Genomic DNA, 15124 nt, shown 5'->3' with positions numbered 1-15124 from the left:
CTGGACATTCAAAATCACTCAGCAGTGCCGAATTTTTGAGCTCCAAAGGCTTGTCTTTCTATAGGACAAATGGGGTATTCTCAAATCTGGAAATTGATTTGACTCTGGAAAGATGATTATTTAATTCATTAGTTTCTATTCAAAATACTAAAACTTCTCTCTACCAATACAGACAATACTGTTGAAATCCAGAGTGTGAGGGTCAGCCCTGCAGCTCTGGGTGCTGGGACAACTCTGAAAGGTGCTGGGACTGCAGGCGGCTGTGCTGGTGGGGGGATAGGAGAAGAGCAAGGCTACCGCAGGAGGGGTGCTGCCAGCCCCCCTGAGGACCACTCCACCCAAACCCAAGCTGCTCCTGCCTCATGTGGCCACATCTTCAGCTCACACAGGGGCACCTTAACCCTCCCAGACCGTGTCCATCCCTGCCTTTCCTGCATTCCTGTTTGCTCAGACATGTCTGCTCCATGAGATTCCTACCTGAGTCCTGTTCAGCTGGCACTTTGTGCGGACGACAAAAATCAAAATGATGACGACCACAGTGCTGACCACCGTGAGAAGAATCCACACATCGTAGTCTGGCTGTTGGATAAAGCAGGAAAGAAATTACTCTTGTGTAGCAGGGGTGGGAATTCGAGGCTAGGCAGAGGAACCGACTTCTTCCTGACGATCAGCCTTTGAATAAACGATCCTTGGCCAAGCTCTACCTCCTTGCTCCGTACAGGTAGAAGAAAAAGAGTTCAGTCTTTTCTGCACATTCCAGTAGGAATGGAATTTCTCTGAACTTGCAGCATCTCTGCTCCCTAGAGGCCATGGCCTAAGGTAGCACAAGATGAGAAAATGAAGGTTTCGTTTCACCTGGAGACAGAGAATCCCCTCGTCTCACTTGTGACATTTAAGAAAAAAAAAACAAAACTGAAAGCGCTTTTGAGCCTTTATTTGCAGCACGTCATCTGAATGCTGCAGACAGGCAGCTCCTGCAAAGGGCTGTGATCTCTGTCCCTGGGGAGGAAGGCTCAGCATCTTTGGGAAAGTCCTATTCCATGGCACAGCAGCTTGGGAGGGAGAATACAGAAGGCAGTGGGATTGGTGTGTCTCACCCAAGCTGGTGGCTCCTTGACCTCTATCTTCACATGGGCCTCTCTGTTCTTGTTCACGACACCCATGAGAAGCTCAGCATCGTGGCCCCTGATCAGAACAACAGGCTGACTCAGACCTCTGGGCTTTCTCAGCTGTAAAGAAACAAACACAGTGAGAGATGTTCCAGAACAGCCTGAATCAGGGACTACCCTGGTCCCCCAGGCATGTCTCGTTTCTCCCGATGCTTCCTGCACACACTTTAGAGACTGACTGCTCCCCCAAACTTGCACTATCCCTGTATGATGAAATCAGATGGAAGCTCCTCCTCTTTTACCAACTCTTCAGCATGGCTTTCTTCATTTCCTGTGATGGTGCCTCCTCATGCACAACCGGAGACTGTTCAGTGTCTCTTGTGCTCCTCCTTCAACCCCCTGTGCAAAAGTTCTTGGTCTCTCCCCTTCCGTGTGGTAACTGCCAGCAGTGCTGAGTGCTGCCTTCACTACAGAAACGCTTCCCTCCTCTTCCTCTGAGACCCGTCAGTGTTCCCTCTCCACCCCTGTGATCTGCAGGACATGGCAGGGGGGATGGAACCAGCTGATCCTTAAGGTCCCTTCCAACCCAAACTGTTCTATGATTGTATCACACCGGCCGTTTTCCACCACAGTCCAGGCAAGCCTGGCATGGGCTGGTTCAGCAAGTGTCCAAGTCTGCCCTCTCCTCCAGACTGACCCGAGCCTGGGTGGCCATCTGACCTACTAACCACCTCCCAGACCCTTCCTGAGCAACCCCAGCATCACCTCATGGGCCTGCACTGGCTGCTGCATCCCAATGGCACCAGAAATTAAGTTGCAAGTGCCTGAAAGAACCATGAGGGATGGATCCAGCCAGCAGGAGTCAGCCCAGAGTTTTGATAAGCTCAGGCACCAGCTCCCGTGTCTGTCCTCTTATTTAATGCTGGATGCTTTTCATTGTCCCTTGATTATTTTGAGACTACAGCAGTGTTGGTGGAAGGCACTACTGGAGGTCTCTAAACCAACATTAAACTTGCAGCAGGAGTATCACCAACAGCATAGCAGGGTGGCCGTGACTTTGGCTTGAAAACTCAAGAACATCTTTCCCCCAAGAGGTACCTCAGGGCTGTCTGCCCAGACGGGGTCAGGTAGCCTGTGGCTTGCCAAGAGGAAGAATCCAGCTCCTGGCAGAAAAGCTCAACTGACCAGAGAACGCCCTGTAGGAGCAGCAAGGTGCTGTTGGCACGCCGCTGGCCTGCTCGTGCTGTGTGGAGACCTGGACGTGCCACAGAGTGAGCAAAAGAGAAAAGCACTGTCTGTGTGCGGGGGCGAGCTGGGTCAGAGTCCACGTTCCAAGCCAGCCTGCAGTATCCTCCTGGGACCTGCCACTGCCTCTTGGTGGCTGGTGGGTCCTGACCTGGGCACATTTTGGGATGGGACAGGGGCACTGTGTTTGGCTGATAGTATCGATGGGGTTTGTACCTGATCAGCAGCGCTTTCATCATCAGTAATGTCAAAAAGGATTGCACGGGCTCCACGCTCCCCTGCCAGCTTTGCCTGTCCAAAAGAAAAGAAGCTTCAGTGGACATTTTGTATTGTACATCTGTAATAACTTCTACCGTTTGGATATGTATCTGTCTCCCTGGCTCTTCACAGGAGAAAAGAGACACCTGCTGCTTGAGAAAATAGTTTACACCTTGGTTTCTGTACAGCTGCGTCGAGCTGCAGTGCCTGCTCTTGCTAGAGCTCTGCAGTTTGTGGATGGTTTCTCCCTGTAGCTGTGGAGGCAAATCAGCTGGTGGGCTTGCAGTCACAGTAACCCATAAACCTCCGTGCCATGTGCCCCTTTGCTTCAGAGCCGGCTTTGCTGGGGAGGGATCTGCAGCTCCATCAGCCCTACTGACCACTATGCAACCCTCCCATCCCGGGAAAGCAGAATCCTCTGTAGGTCCCCACTTCTCACCGTGGCTGCACCAGCTGTGGGCTGTCTATGGGCCTGACTCCCGTACACATTGCTACCCCTGGTCCCCATCGCACATTCATCCCGGAAAAGCTCAGGCGATGCCTGGGCTGCAGGTCTGGTCTAGGATCAGGAGTGGGATGGCTTTTCACAGCCCACCGGTTGCTGCGGTCCTCGGACGACAGCTTTGAGACCCACCCAAATGAGTACACATGCCACCCTGGTGAGGTCAAAGCACACTGCCTGGAGGACCTTGTGGGGTCACCCACGTCCTCCCACCAAGCCCTTCGAGCCCTCCAGGCAGGCAGAGGCAGCCTTGGGAGACGGAAGGTGAACAAAGTGCAGGGCTGGGCCGCTGTTACTCATGCGGAGCCCTTTGATCTGCGCGTCCTGAGCGCCTGTGCAAACAGGGAGCTGCGGCGGCAGGTTACCCGCTGCACTGCCAACCCCCAGCTCAGCGGGCAGAGGTCAGTGCCGCCGCTTCCCAGCTGCAATATCAAACACGGGCACCGGCTGAGTGAATGGAAGGGGCATTCCCGGTGCAGCAAGCAGTGGCAGAGCAGGTTCAGCTCCATCCCTTGTTTGCAGGTGCTGGTCACCTCCACACACCTTGTTGGGGACAAGCTGGGTGCCAGAGGTGGGCGCCTGGGTCTGGGGTCAGGGACAGGGATGTGAATGGAGTCACAGATGGTCAGGAAGACCACAGGGGCAGGGCTGAAGGTTCTGAGTTACTGATAGCATTTGACACTCTTGGGTTTGGTATACCAGATGGGGAAGCTGGAAAAGTGGGATCCAAGGCTCAGGGCAGGGATCAGAGAGTGGGGTCCTGCCAGGGATCAAAGCAGCCTCAGCGTTTGCCAGTGCTGAAAAACAAACAGGACTTTCAGGTAGTGAATTCCACTCGTTGGAGCCCGTCAAGCTTTGATGAACAATGAACAGCTCTTCAAAGATTTTATTCTGCTAAAGATACCAACGATGGGGAAATGAACAACTGAGACTGGACAAGTGGCTCTTCCCAACATCTTTCTGACTCCTGTTGCAAAGGACGCAACTTTTGTTCAAGCTATTCACAACCTGCTTGCTGCAATCATTTTCTGAGTGCTTGCTGTCTGTGTTAGACCTCTCCAGCCACATGGCACAGCTGACCTCCCTCTCTGAGGACTGAAACACTTTTGATGCAAAGATGTATTTACAGGATAATTTAGGAGGTTTCAGCAGTCTGTCAACCAGACTTGCAATCAATGGTTCACTCAGAAAACAAAAAAATTACGAATGATCCATTATAAAGAAAAATAAATCGCTCTGAATTGATCCCAGAGATGTTTTCCATGCCTTCCTTTCCTCTTGCAGACCAAACATCTTCCCTACTGGTTTTAGCTTTGGATGCTGAAGCAGTGCTAGAATTTAAGAGAGGAGAAGCAGAAAAGTGCATCAGGTGGCTGGCGGCATTATCCTCATGCTGGGCTGGACGGGGTTGCCCATGTGCAGTGCTTGGCTGGGTGACAGCTAAAGCAGAGGTTATGATAACACTTTGCACATGGCTATTTTTATCATCATTGATACAGCACTGCAATTCAACATGCAAAGGTCTACCACAAGAAACACATGCCAGGAAAACAAGCTCTTGCTCCAGTGAGCACCAGCCACATCCCAGAGCTCTTGAGGATTTTGAGTCCAGGGATTTTGAGGAAGTGATCTATATGGTGCTGGAGGGAAGGAGCTTGGCAGAGGCTTCAGGAGGATGGAGAAGCAGCCAGACAGCAATTGCAGGGGGATGGAGGAACCAAGGCACAAGGCAGGGCTCGGGGATGTGGCCAGCTTAAGAAGCATCTGCCTGTACTTCATGGCTAAACTAGTCCTACTTGGGGGGAGAAGAGCTGTGACCCTCTCTGGCTGAGATCTTGGAGCAGGAGGACTTCCTGCAGGCAGGAAGGCAACTGATGTCATGCTCAGTTGGATCTCAAAATCCAGCATTGGATTTGGCTCTGGTAACAAAGCAATGATGAATAAAGGCCAGGGAACTGTCGCTTTATTGAGTCATGAGCATACGGCAGTGAACCGAGGGGTTTATTTGCTTTGGGGGGTTGGTGATCCTGGAGGACGAATCCAGGCTAGTGAGGCTGAACCACAGTGCAGCAATGCACCACGTCTTGTCCTGCCTGTGCAGACCTTCCTCAGCCAGTCCCTGGACTCAGTAACACACTGGTACTTCCAGTCCTGTGATCAGAGACTCAAAGATTAAGGACAAAACGAGCAAAACAGTTTTTAAATCTTTTAGGTTCTTAAGTGGAAAATGAGTCTTTGAAGTTGCTCCTTCCTGCTTGCTGTTCAAGAGCCTTCACAGTAGCTGCACTGACCAAACCAGCCATTGCTGCCCCCACCCCTAGCATCCTTCCCTGTGAGATGCAGCAGCCTAGGACCACTGTAACACAATGGTCATATCTGGATGGACATGGGAGGGCTGGAATACCCAGCTGTGCTCCCTGAGGCACCTACTCTCATGTCTGTCACAAGCTGCACTGGAAGCCCTTAGGTTCTCCCTTTATCCCACCATCCTCGAGCATCACTGACACGCACAGGTGGGACCTGGCGATTTTCCAGATGTGGGGTAACTGATAGCCGGTCGATAAGTCCAGCATGCTGGCTTGTGCTAACAGCTGGCATCAGCCTCACAGCAGCAGCAAACCAAACTTAGGCTTCCACCCTGGTCCAGAAAGGGATAGGTATCGCTGCCTGGCTGCCCACGCAGCTGTGGAGAGAAGCCCCGAGGTGAGAAATCCATCACAGCATTACATCCCTTTCCTTGCTTTTGTTGCCACAGCCTCTGCAAAAGAAATGACTGTGCAGGAACAACTGCTTGGTACAAGTTTTGCCTGCCCTCTTCAGCTTTGCTGCAGAGAGGACATAAAAGGACCCTGTCCCCATCCCCAGCGCGTCACTCCCAGCAGAAAGCAGACAACAGCAATATCACCTGAATGCAATCCTGATAAAGCCAAGAAGAGCTAAACAAGGTTTTTTTCATGTTTGTACAGTGCTTGTGGAAAATAAGACAGCATTTAGTACAGACAGAATAAAAGGATACAGTGAACCACTGAAGAAAAAGCTAATGTTAGCCTTATCCACACAACTTTATCAGAGACACAAAGATTTTAAGGCTTAAAATGACCCTCGTCCCTACCTGACTTCCTTATTACCGAAGAATTGTACCAGTGACCTCAGCTACCTCTTTCACAGGAGATCTCGTCTGAAGACCTCTGAGATCTCCCATCCCTTTGTAGGATGAATGGTGGCCCATGCTGTTAACAAGTCATGTCCCACCGCTAGTTCATCTGGTTTGTGTTCGTTTCAATTGCTCAGCTCTGATTCTCCACATGCCTCATCCTGTGAAGTATTACAGTATTATTTTTCAAGAGAGCATCACAGAAGATGTTTTCTGTGTCCATGTTTTCCCACAGGACAGAGGACACAGAGAAACACAATTCCCCCCAACAGGCCAGCAAGCAACAGGAGGCTGCAAAACAGGAGGGGCACATGGCTGCCGGGCAGTAAAGCATACAGGATGCTGGGGAAAGGTCCAAGCATCCCAGAGCAGTCAGGTTACAGAGAACTCAACAACTTTTACAAAGCCAGGCAGTCCAAAAGATGAGGAGGGATGGGTATTGGGGATGGCTGGCACAGTGTCTTTCCCAAAGACCCCTTCTGCCAAGGACCCTGCTCTGTCCTGCCCTTACTCCTTCCTGCACCAACAGGTTTCACTTCCCAGGTCGGTGCCATCTGGGGCATTTGTGCACGTACCTTGTTAGCCAGAGACAGGCAGGGGTTGGGATCCCGATCCGGTTGTTCAAGCTTGACAATGGTGATGAATCCCGACTCAGTGTGTTCATCCTCACTGGTGTTGCACAGGGACAGCGGGTGGGACTGCAGGACAAAAGCAAAAGGAAACTCACTTGGAGCTCAGCACTGCAAAGGCTGGCTCAAGCCCACCGCAAAGGACCTGCCCAGAGGGTGTAGGACACCCCTGCAGGGGGCATCACCACCACCGCCAGGTCCCATGGCCCTGTCTGAGAGTCAGCGAGGCTTTGAACGCCACAAAAAGCAAGCCATTGCAGAAGTTTTGGTTCACCAGGAAAATGTCCCAGAGAAAGGTGAAGTTTCTATCCCAAGCTTCACTCAGGACTGGCTTTGTCCTCGCCACAGATATTCAAAGCCACAGCAGCCCACGACACCACTGCCCTTGCCTTCTGGGACGGAGCATCCCGACAGCACAGGTCTTGGTGCTGCAAGCACTGCCAGTGCCCTCAGGCCACGGGACTCTGCCTGCAGCCAGCTCCCTGCCAGTGCTCCGGGCAAGGCAAAGGGACCACAGCAAAAGCAAACTTCTGGTGCCCTCAAGGATTCAGCACTTCATGTTTCTCAGCCAGCAAACTCAACAACTTTATGATAAATTTGCAGAGAAGAAGCCAAAGGAAGGAGTGAAAAACCTGAAAGCAGGTAGAGTAGTACCAGGAATGAGAAGGGAGAAGAAAAGATCCCAGTAACCACACCCCTCGTGAGTCCTGGAAAAATGTTCAGCAGCTTCAGCCAAACTGCTGCAGTGAGGAGCTGAGCCGGGACCGGGTCAGGACACTGGGTGTGGGTACACACCTCTGCCAAGCATCTGACAGAAGAGGATACAGGGTGCCCCACCATGTTACAGGAACACGAGCTGTGGGGCTCGCCCCTGTCAATGGCACTTGGTTCTGGGGTTTGGTGGTCAAGTCCACTGGAGGTGAGCCTGTCCTGCAGCTGGGGCAGAGCTTGGATGGGCAGTGCCTGCTGCCCATGGCTCTGCATTCACCATCACGGTGACACCCACTGAGCACTGCTCCCATCCCTGCCTGGAAAGTGTGCAAATGCCTCTGATTTTTCAGTCTAGCGGTGGAGGGGCAACGGTCTTGTGCTGGATGGCAGGATGTTGAAGAAAACTGCAATTCAGCTGTTGGCTCCCTCTTGGGAGCCCCATCACCTTGTGTGAGTCCCCTCCCCCTCTCCAAGCTCTTCCTAAAAAAGCCATCTGGCTTCCTCCTCTATGACTACACTGTGGTGTATGAAGCGCACAGGTTCTGGTACAGAAAAGCTGGTAAATACCAAGGTTGCTGAACAGCTTTTTTCACTGCATTGGTGTGTGGAAGTGTGGGAAAAAAGCAAGGAAGCCCAGCATTATAAACTAGGAGGATTAAGGCAGGCTTTCAATCTGGTGTCCACCCAGCAGCATGCCCAGAAGGGCTGCCTGCCCTGCAGGTAATCCTGCAACAACATCCCAGTGCTATGCAAAAATGGCTGTTGTCTTGGCAGATTTCAAAACAGGGGAGGAACTGTCAGAGCAGCCCAAGGACACTCATCGCCCTCCATCCAGCTCGGCCGTGCTGCCCCAGGGCTGCGAGGCAGCGCTGCTCCCATCCCCAGCTGCCGTGTGGCCCAGCGCTGGCCCGGGCACCCAGCACGGCGGGCTCACCCCTCGGCTGGTGGGCGCTGGGGAACGGGGCAGGCTGGAACAGCCTGGTGGTGTGTCCCCCACGGCAGCTGCTTGCTGCAGAAATCCAGCTGCGGGCAGAGGGGGCACGGGGCTCATGTCACCTGACTTCAGACATGGCGATGTCGCCTTTCAACGTCCGAGCGGGTTGCAGGGACAGGTCCTTCAAGGGGGTGCGACTCACCCGGGCTGGTTTGAGCCGCGTCCCTCAGGAGGAGCCGCACCATGCCCGTGTCTCAGCTGTGCGGAAGCCTTCAGAGGCCGGAGGCGACAAGCGGCACCTCCACTCACCGGCATCCTCGCTGCCCCTCCGGGCAGGGGCGCGGGGGCTCTGGCTGCCGCAGGGGTCCCAGCACCGGCTGCTCGGAGCATCCCTGCCCTGCCTATGCGCCCCGGCTCCGAGCCCGGCGGGGCCGAGCGATGCGTCTGCGCCCGGCAGCCCCGGCAGAGCCCCCGGGGCTGCAGCAGGAGCTGCCGCCGCTTGGTGGGGGCTCTCGGCCGGCCACGGCCCCCCCGGGCCGGGCGTGGGGCTGAGCCCGCCGGGGGCAGCGGGGACCCGCTCCGGGCCGCTGCTCCCCCAGCTGGAGCCCGGCAGAGCCCCCCAGCCCCCAGCCGCCCCCCCCCCGCGGGCAGCGGGGCTCCGGGGGAGCAGCCTGCAGGGCACCAGCCCAGCGCGGGCACGGGGCTCTGTGCTGCCTGCGGCGCGACACAAAGCGGCGCCAGTCCCGGCCGCAGCGCTGCCTTCCGCGGCACCCAGTCCGGGGCTGCAAAGCAAGGGCAGGTCTTGCAAAGCCGGGAAAGCGAGTTAAAATGGTGAGGGTGAAGAAAAAACAAATGCACAGCCACAGACAGGTGCAGGTGCAGGTTGCCTAGATTCTGAGGTAGGTAGCACCTACGGTCACAAGAACATAAAGAAATCAAACCCCAGCCTCTCACCCAACCTTCAGGAGCCCGAAGACAAGAGGTCTGAGTGATGGCACCACGAGTATGAGCCAAGGCACAAGGTGCTGCGCCTCCACCGCGCAGGGCAGCTCAGTGCCAGTGAACCGCAGTGGGCCTCTGGCGGGCAGCCCCTCATCCGTCTTTCTCTTGGGGACTTCATCTCTAATCAACCCATCCTGATATTCAAAGCAAAGTAATGTAGACTTCAGGCTTAAAGACTCTAGAGAGATCGCAAATGTACCATGCCAAGCACCATAAAACTCTACAAGTTCAGGTTTCCAGGGAAGCAATCCGATCTGTTACGACTTTGGAGCACTCAGGGAAGGCTCCCGAATAAACCCCGTGCTTCCCTCCAGCAACAGCAGGCGCTGCCCCCACCAAGAGCAGCAGGGCATTGAAGTGCCCATGATCCTGCTGGCTTTACCAAGCAATGCCATTATTTTTATACTGTTTGCTTGACTGGGAGTTCTCCAGCTTCTGGTTAATGTATCATTTTAATAATCACAGAAAAACACAAAACAGGAAATGCAAAGAGCATGTCTCATGATACTTCTAATACTTCAGAGATAACCCTCCCGCTGGCGTTATCAAGCCTTCACTGGGTTGCTCCCAGAGCCCAGAGGAGCCCAGGTTGCCAGCGCTGGGGAAGAAGTTGCACCTCCCGGCGCTGCTTGGAGCTGCGTCCAACCCTGGGTGGGAATGGCTTCAAGTGCTGTGAGGCTCCAGGGGCCTCTGCGAGGGACAGTCCTGTGTGCTGAGCACGGAGTGGCCTCTCTGTGATGGGGATTGCTGGGCCTGATCACAGCATTAATGGTGAACACTGGGAATAAGAGCAATGAGCTAAGCTTCTGCAGCAACAAACAAGTGTGGGGACCATATGAGGGGGGACCCAGCCAGTAAACCTGGAGAAGACCTGCTGATAAATGTACCAGAACCTTCCCTCTGATCTGTTAAGACTGGGCACTGTGTTCTTTTCCTTTTTCCCTCTGGGACACCCACCGTCCCCAGGCCAAGCAAGGGTCCTTTGCCTCAGGCACTCCTGCCAGGGCACAACTGCACCCACAGAGGGCACAGCAGGCAGCCGAGAGGGTGCCGGGACAGCAACAGCCATGCCGGACCCCTGCCAGCTGAGAGCCTTCCTCGCATGGGCAGCTGCCCATGGAGCTGGGGCAGACCAGTGGCCCCCTCGCCATTCTGTGATGAGCCCCTCACCAGACACTAGCCACCCTTGGAGGCTGAGAGTCTAGGCGCCTTCCTCAGCACTCACCACGAGACGACCGGGGGGAGCTTGGGAAGATTCTTCTTGCAAGGAATGGACATGTCATCCACCCAAGTGACACGCTCCACTCGTCTCTGCTCCAGACCACCTCTTCCCTCTTTTCCTACCATCTCCTCCGATTCGGTGCCACACAGGCAATTTCTCAAGCAGCAGCAAAACTTGGCTCTTACTGTCAACATCCTACAACCACATCTCTTGGCACTTTCACTGCTCCTGACCCTTGCATTATGAGTAAGTGATCATGGCTGCACATCATGCTCACAGGACACAAGCAGACTCGAAAAGTAATCTAAGGATGATGTGGTAAACCAAATATTGTGAGATTCCTCAGTGCAGAGGACTCATGTCCCAAGAGGTGGCCCTGGCTGCAGAGTCAGGATTGCTCACACCCTCTGAAACCGGACCTGTGCATAGTGGCTGCAAACGGGCTCACTGATGGCATGAGTGAAGGGTTTCTGCAGGCAGAGCATCCCCTGCCCTGCTGGGCTGGGTACCTCTGGCACTGCCACAACCAAGACACCATTTCTTCTTACAGAAAGCCTCTCTGACCTAGTAGACAAAGGACAGGCGAGATCCAAGCACTGGAGACAGGTGGTATGTTCATATCCAAAAGTAAAGACGTCTCATGCACGCTACTTAAGTCCCACCAGGGTCCTGGACCAGCACTCCCTGCTCCTGGGGGGTCCCGGTCAGCAGAAGGACCTCAATGGGTGTTGCGCTGGATCCCGCAGTGCTGCTCCAGCCGGGGCTTCCCTGTTCAAAGTCACATCAATGCTCGGCCGGACCCTTCTCCCAGGATGGTCCCTGCCTGATTCTGTGTGGCTAGGATCCCAGTGGTGGGGCTGGGATTAGCTAGTTCCCTGACAGGGTTTGGATGATTCCTGTCTTGGGTGATTCAGCCTTGCCAGCTCTGCCTGTGCCCTGGCCCAGGCCCTGCTTGAAAGACAGTCACCCAGACCTGCGAACCCCCTGGCTTTGTCACTCTGTCTCTCCCTGTCACCACACCCCTCCTGTCACTCCTTCAACAGGATGCAAAGCTCCTCCACATGCCTGTGTGCTTGCTACCATTCCCCCCCTTTCCTTACCCTATGGCATCTCCTTCTGTTCTACCTTTTCCATCCACACCATCTCTCCTGAAATACTTATTTCCCCTTTTCTGACTTATCTTTGCCATGTTTCCCACTTTATTCCCACTAGGGCCACTATCTTCACACCAACCTGTCCCTGCCACCATGCCAGCACTGCTCACAGGTTGTACGCAGCAGCCAGGAGCTCCCCTGCAGAGATGCAGGGCAGATGGGAAGGTCTCGGGGAAAGGCAGACACAGAGAGGTGCTCGATTCCCACTTGGGGGCTTTATTTATACCACAGCAGAGAGGTCATCAGGCCCACTTTGCTGCCTGAAGGCAGGATCAGCCAGACATTCCTCAGAGACACTTGCTCAACCTGTTTCGGAGACCTCCAAAAGGGAGACTCCTCACCCACTCCAGGGCTGCCTTCTCCCCCGCACCAGGAAGTATTTCCTGACGCCTCATCTGAATTGGTTTGCTATTAATTCTCACTGAATCAACAGTGCCCACAGAAAAGGGTTTCTTTGCTAGATTTTTTTCCCCCAGAACCATTTAAACATTTCTGTTCTCCTTTCAGTTCACAAAAGAGTCTTTAGGGACAAGGGCTGAAAAAGGATTAAAAGGACTCAGAGAAGCACAGTCCCTGACAGCCTCAGTTTCCTCTGTAAGGGGACCTGGAGCACTTCACACCCTTCCTTCATGGAGCATGAGTCAAAAGGATTGGTTTGATTTCAAGTGGCCGTAAAAATTGTATAAGCAACCAGTAAGGTTGGCATGGAAAAGAGAGGAAGAGAACAGGACAAGAGAGTGTTCACCAAAGGGCTCTAGAAATATCATGGACTAAACTGGTGAACCGTTAACACCAACATATAATTCGTCCCTAAACTGACCACAATTCCAGAAGAATTGCAGGTAGTGAATACCAAACTGAATTTGAAGAAGTTCAGAGCAATGCAGGCAATGGCAGATCAATAATCCTGACTTCCCTGCCAAAAAAAAAATTGGTAAAAAAACAGCATAAGGAAGAGAAGGGAAGAACTAACAGCCCTTTGGCAAAGCAGAGTGATGCTTTGCAGGCCCACGTGGTTCCTCAAAGCAGTCTGCACACATGGGAATAAAGGTAGTTCAGTTAATGCCGTACACTGGTATCCCCTCTTCTGTTCTCCTACAAGGTCAAGGCTACGGAAGATGACAGTCATGCAGGCACTACCCATGGCCATCCTCAGAACTCAGAAGAGAAAAAAGCAGGTTAGCCTTCACAGCGGAGTGAACTTATCAGGACAGCACCAGAAGTAAACAGCGTTGTCCAAATATTCACAAAGGACTTGGAAAATGAGAGGAATGAAGTAGCTGAGTTTTTAAAAATACATAAATGTTCAAGCTGGTAAATACAAATCTGGCTGCAAAGGGATCTTGTGTTACTGGGAGGTGGACTGATAAAAGATGTTAAAAAATACAAACAGGAAAAAATATGCCTAGGTGTTTGACACAGGAATGAGCTCTAGGTTAGCTGTTAACGAATGGGGAAGATCTTGGAGCTCTTGCAGGGAGTTTTATGGAAACTGCTGTTGAATTACCCAAAGCAGTCAAAAGGCAAATAGACTGTTAGGCGTTACTGTAAAAAATGTATTAAAAAAATAAAATCTATCAGACAAAGCTGCAGTGTGTCAACATCTTGAATATTACAAGAAGTCCTTCTCCCTCCATCTTAGACAGAGGGCACTACTTTTTTACAAGAAGAGATTAAGGAACAAGAATTCTTCAGCTTAGTACAGATGGCACATGTTAGAGCTACATAAAATCATTAAAAATACAGAGAATTCATGGAACAAAAGACCATGAAGAGCTGTTAAATGCAAAGATGCAGACACCAGCCCTAGCTCAGGCCACCTCTGAGCGCAGCCTGCCAGCAGCCGGGGAGCTGCAGAGGAGCATCGCTTGGTACTTGCCTGGTCCCTGCACATTTTGGGGCTGCACAGGGGCACTGCAGACATGGGAGTTCTGCCCCAGGTCTGCTGCCCCTGTGTGAGCACTTGCCAGGCAGCACCATGGGCTGCATGCTCACCTCCCCGCTGGAAGACTTTTGCCACAGCTATTTGGGCTAGAAACCAAATATTAGAATAAAGCTGAGATCCATGGTCAGTGCCTGAGAGCTGGGAGAGCTTCTTCCACCCCGCGGGCTCCTGCAGAACATTAGCGGAGCCAGCAGCTGCCTCACCTACGGGGGACAGCTGTGTGACTTCTGACTGTGACCCAGCACCAGCTCTCCTGCCCTCCCTCTTGCAGGCATGGCAGCAGCTTGAATCCCATGCAAGACTTTGCGGGAATACTCGAGCGTGCAGGGCCAGGAGGAACATGCAAGGATTCTGCTCAGGACAGCAAGCCCCCGCACTGCTGCAGCTCGTGCCAGGACCATTTTGCACGTGCCATCGGTGCTGCAGTCTGCAGTGGATGGACATGCCTTGCTGGAAAATCTCCTTTCGCAGGTGAGCTACATGACAAAATAGAAAGGAGCCTGGCAGTAGCAAGGGGATAAGCAAGGAGCCTAAGGTAGGGTGAATGGCAGCCTTTTGAGGGTATGCAGCATCTCGGGCATCGCTGTGCCATGCCTGTTTGTCATTCAGAGATGCTCACTCCCCACGGACCTGCTGGCTTCACCCAGTGTGCCTTGTCACTGTCACAGTGACAAGTGACACTGAGCTTGTGAGGCCAGAATATGGACATGTCTATATTTGTGGATATCCATGCCTGGCTCGATACACCCTCTTCCCTGCTGGAAGTCTGTCAGTGAGGCTCTGAGCTAAATAAATTATTGTCCTTCATAGGCTTCAAGAGCGCAAGGGGAAGTGCCCTACTACTGTCCTCCTTGTCTTTGCTGCTAACACTGACCTTGCTGTGAGAATTATTGGGCAAGATCCTCTGCCGGGATCTGTCAGGAGATGGAAGGGGGAACCTGCAACAGGATTGCTGCAGGAAGGAGCAGGGCAGACGTACCAGCTTGCAAAGCCAGATGTGCACCTGCATGGTGCATCTTCCTGAAGTGTCAAGCACAGACACTGTCACAGCTGCTGGCACCAGGGAGATGTCAGGGGACTGCTGCATGGCTGGGGTGGAACACAGCACATGCCCTTCCCCAGTCTTCTCCGTTATGTCCCATGTCACTGAAGCACTGATTGCCCTTAGCAGGCTCAGACTGCAACGCGGGGCAGTGCTGTGCCCCTGTGGCACAGGGGAAGCCCCAGGAATGCTCCTGCCAGCTACACCACCCTGCTGG

At 53.2% G+C, this 15124-nt stretch overlaps 1 protein-coding gene across 3 annotated transcripts in view; it reads right to left on the bottom strand.

Moving 5' to 3' along the window:
- Positions 1 to 15124, bottom strand: part of RNF43 (ring finger protein 43) — a 63115-nt gene that overhangs the window by 12327 nt on the left and 35664 nt on the right. For all 3 annotated transcript variants that reach the window (XR_005830589.1, XM_040612596.1, XM_040612587.1), the window contains 4 exons: positions 6844 to 6966; positions 2571 to 2645; positions 1098 to 1229; positions 478 to 579 (listed from right to left, as the gene is read on the bottom strand). Coding sequence is in view for 2 of the 3 variants with exons in the window: in XM_040612596.1 (XP_040468530.1) it covers positions 478 to 579; positions 1098 to 1229; positions 2571 to 2645; positions 6844 to 6966 (432 nt within the window). In the remaining variant the exon portion in view is untranslated. The remainder of the gene's footprint in view (positions 1 to 477; positions 580 to 1097; positions 1230 to 2570; positions 2646 to 6843; positions 6967 to 15124) is intronic.

Source organism: Falco naumanni, chromosome 1 (assembly GCF_017639655.2).
Source record: "Falco naumanni isolate bFalNau1 chromosome 1, bFalNau1.pat, whole genome shotgun sequence".
Classification (NCBI taxonomy): domain Eukaryota; kingdom Metazoa; phylum Chordata; class Aves; order Falconiformes; family Falconidae; genus Falco; species Falco naumanni.
This window is presented reverse-complemented; position numbering and strand designations above follow the sequence as displayed.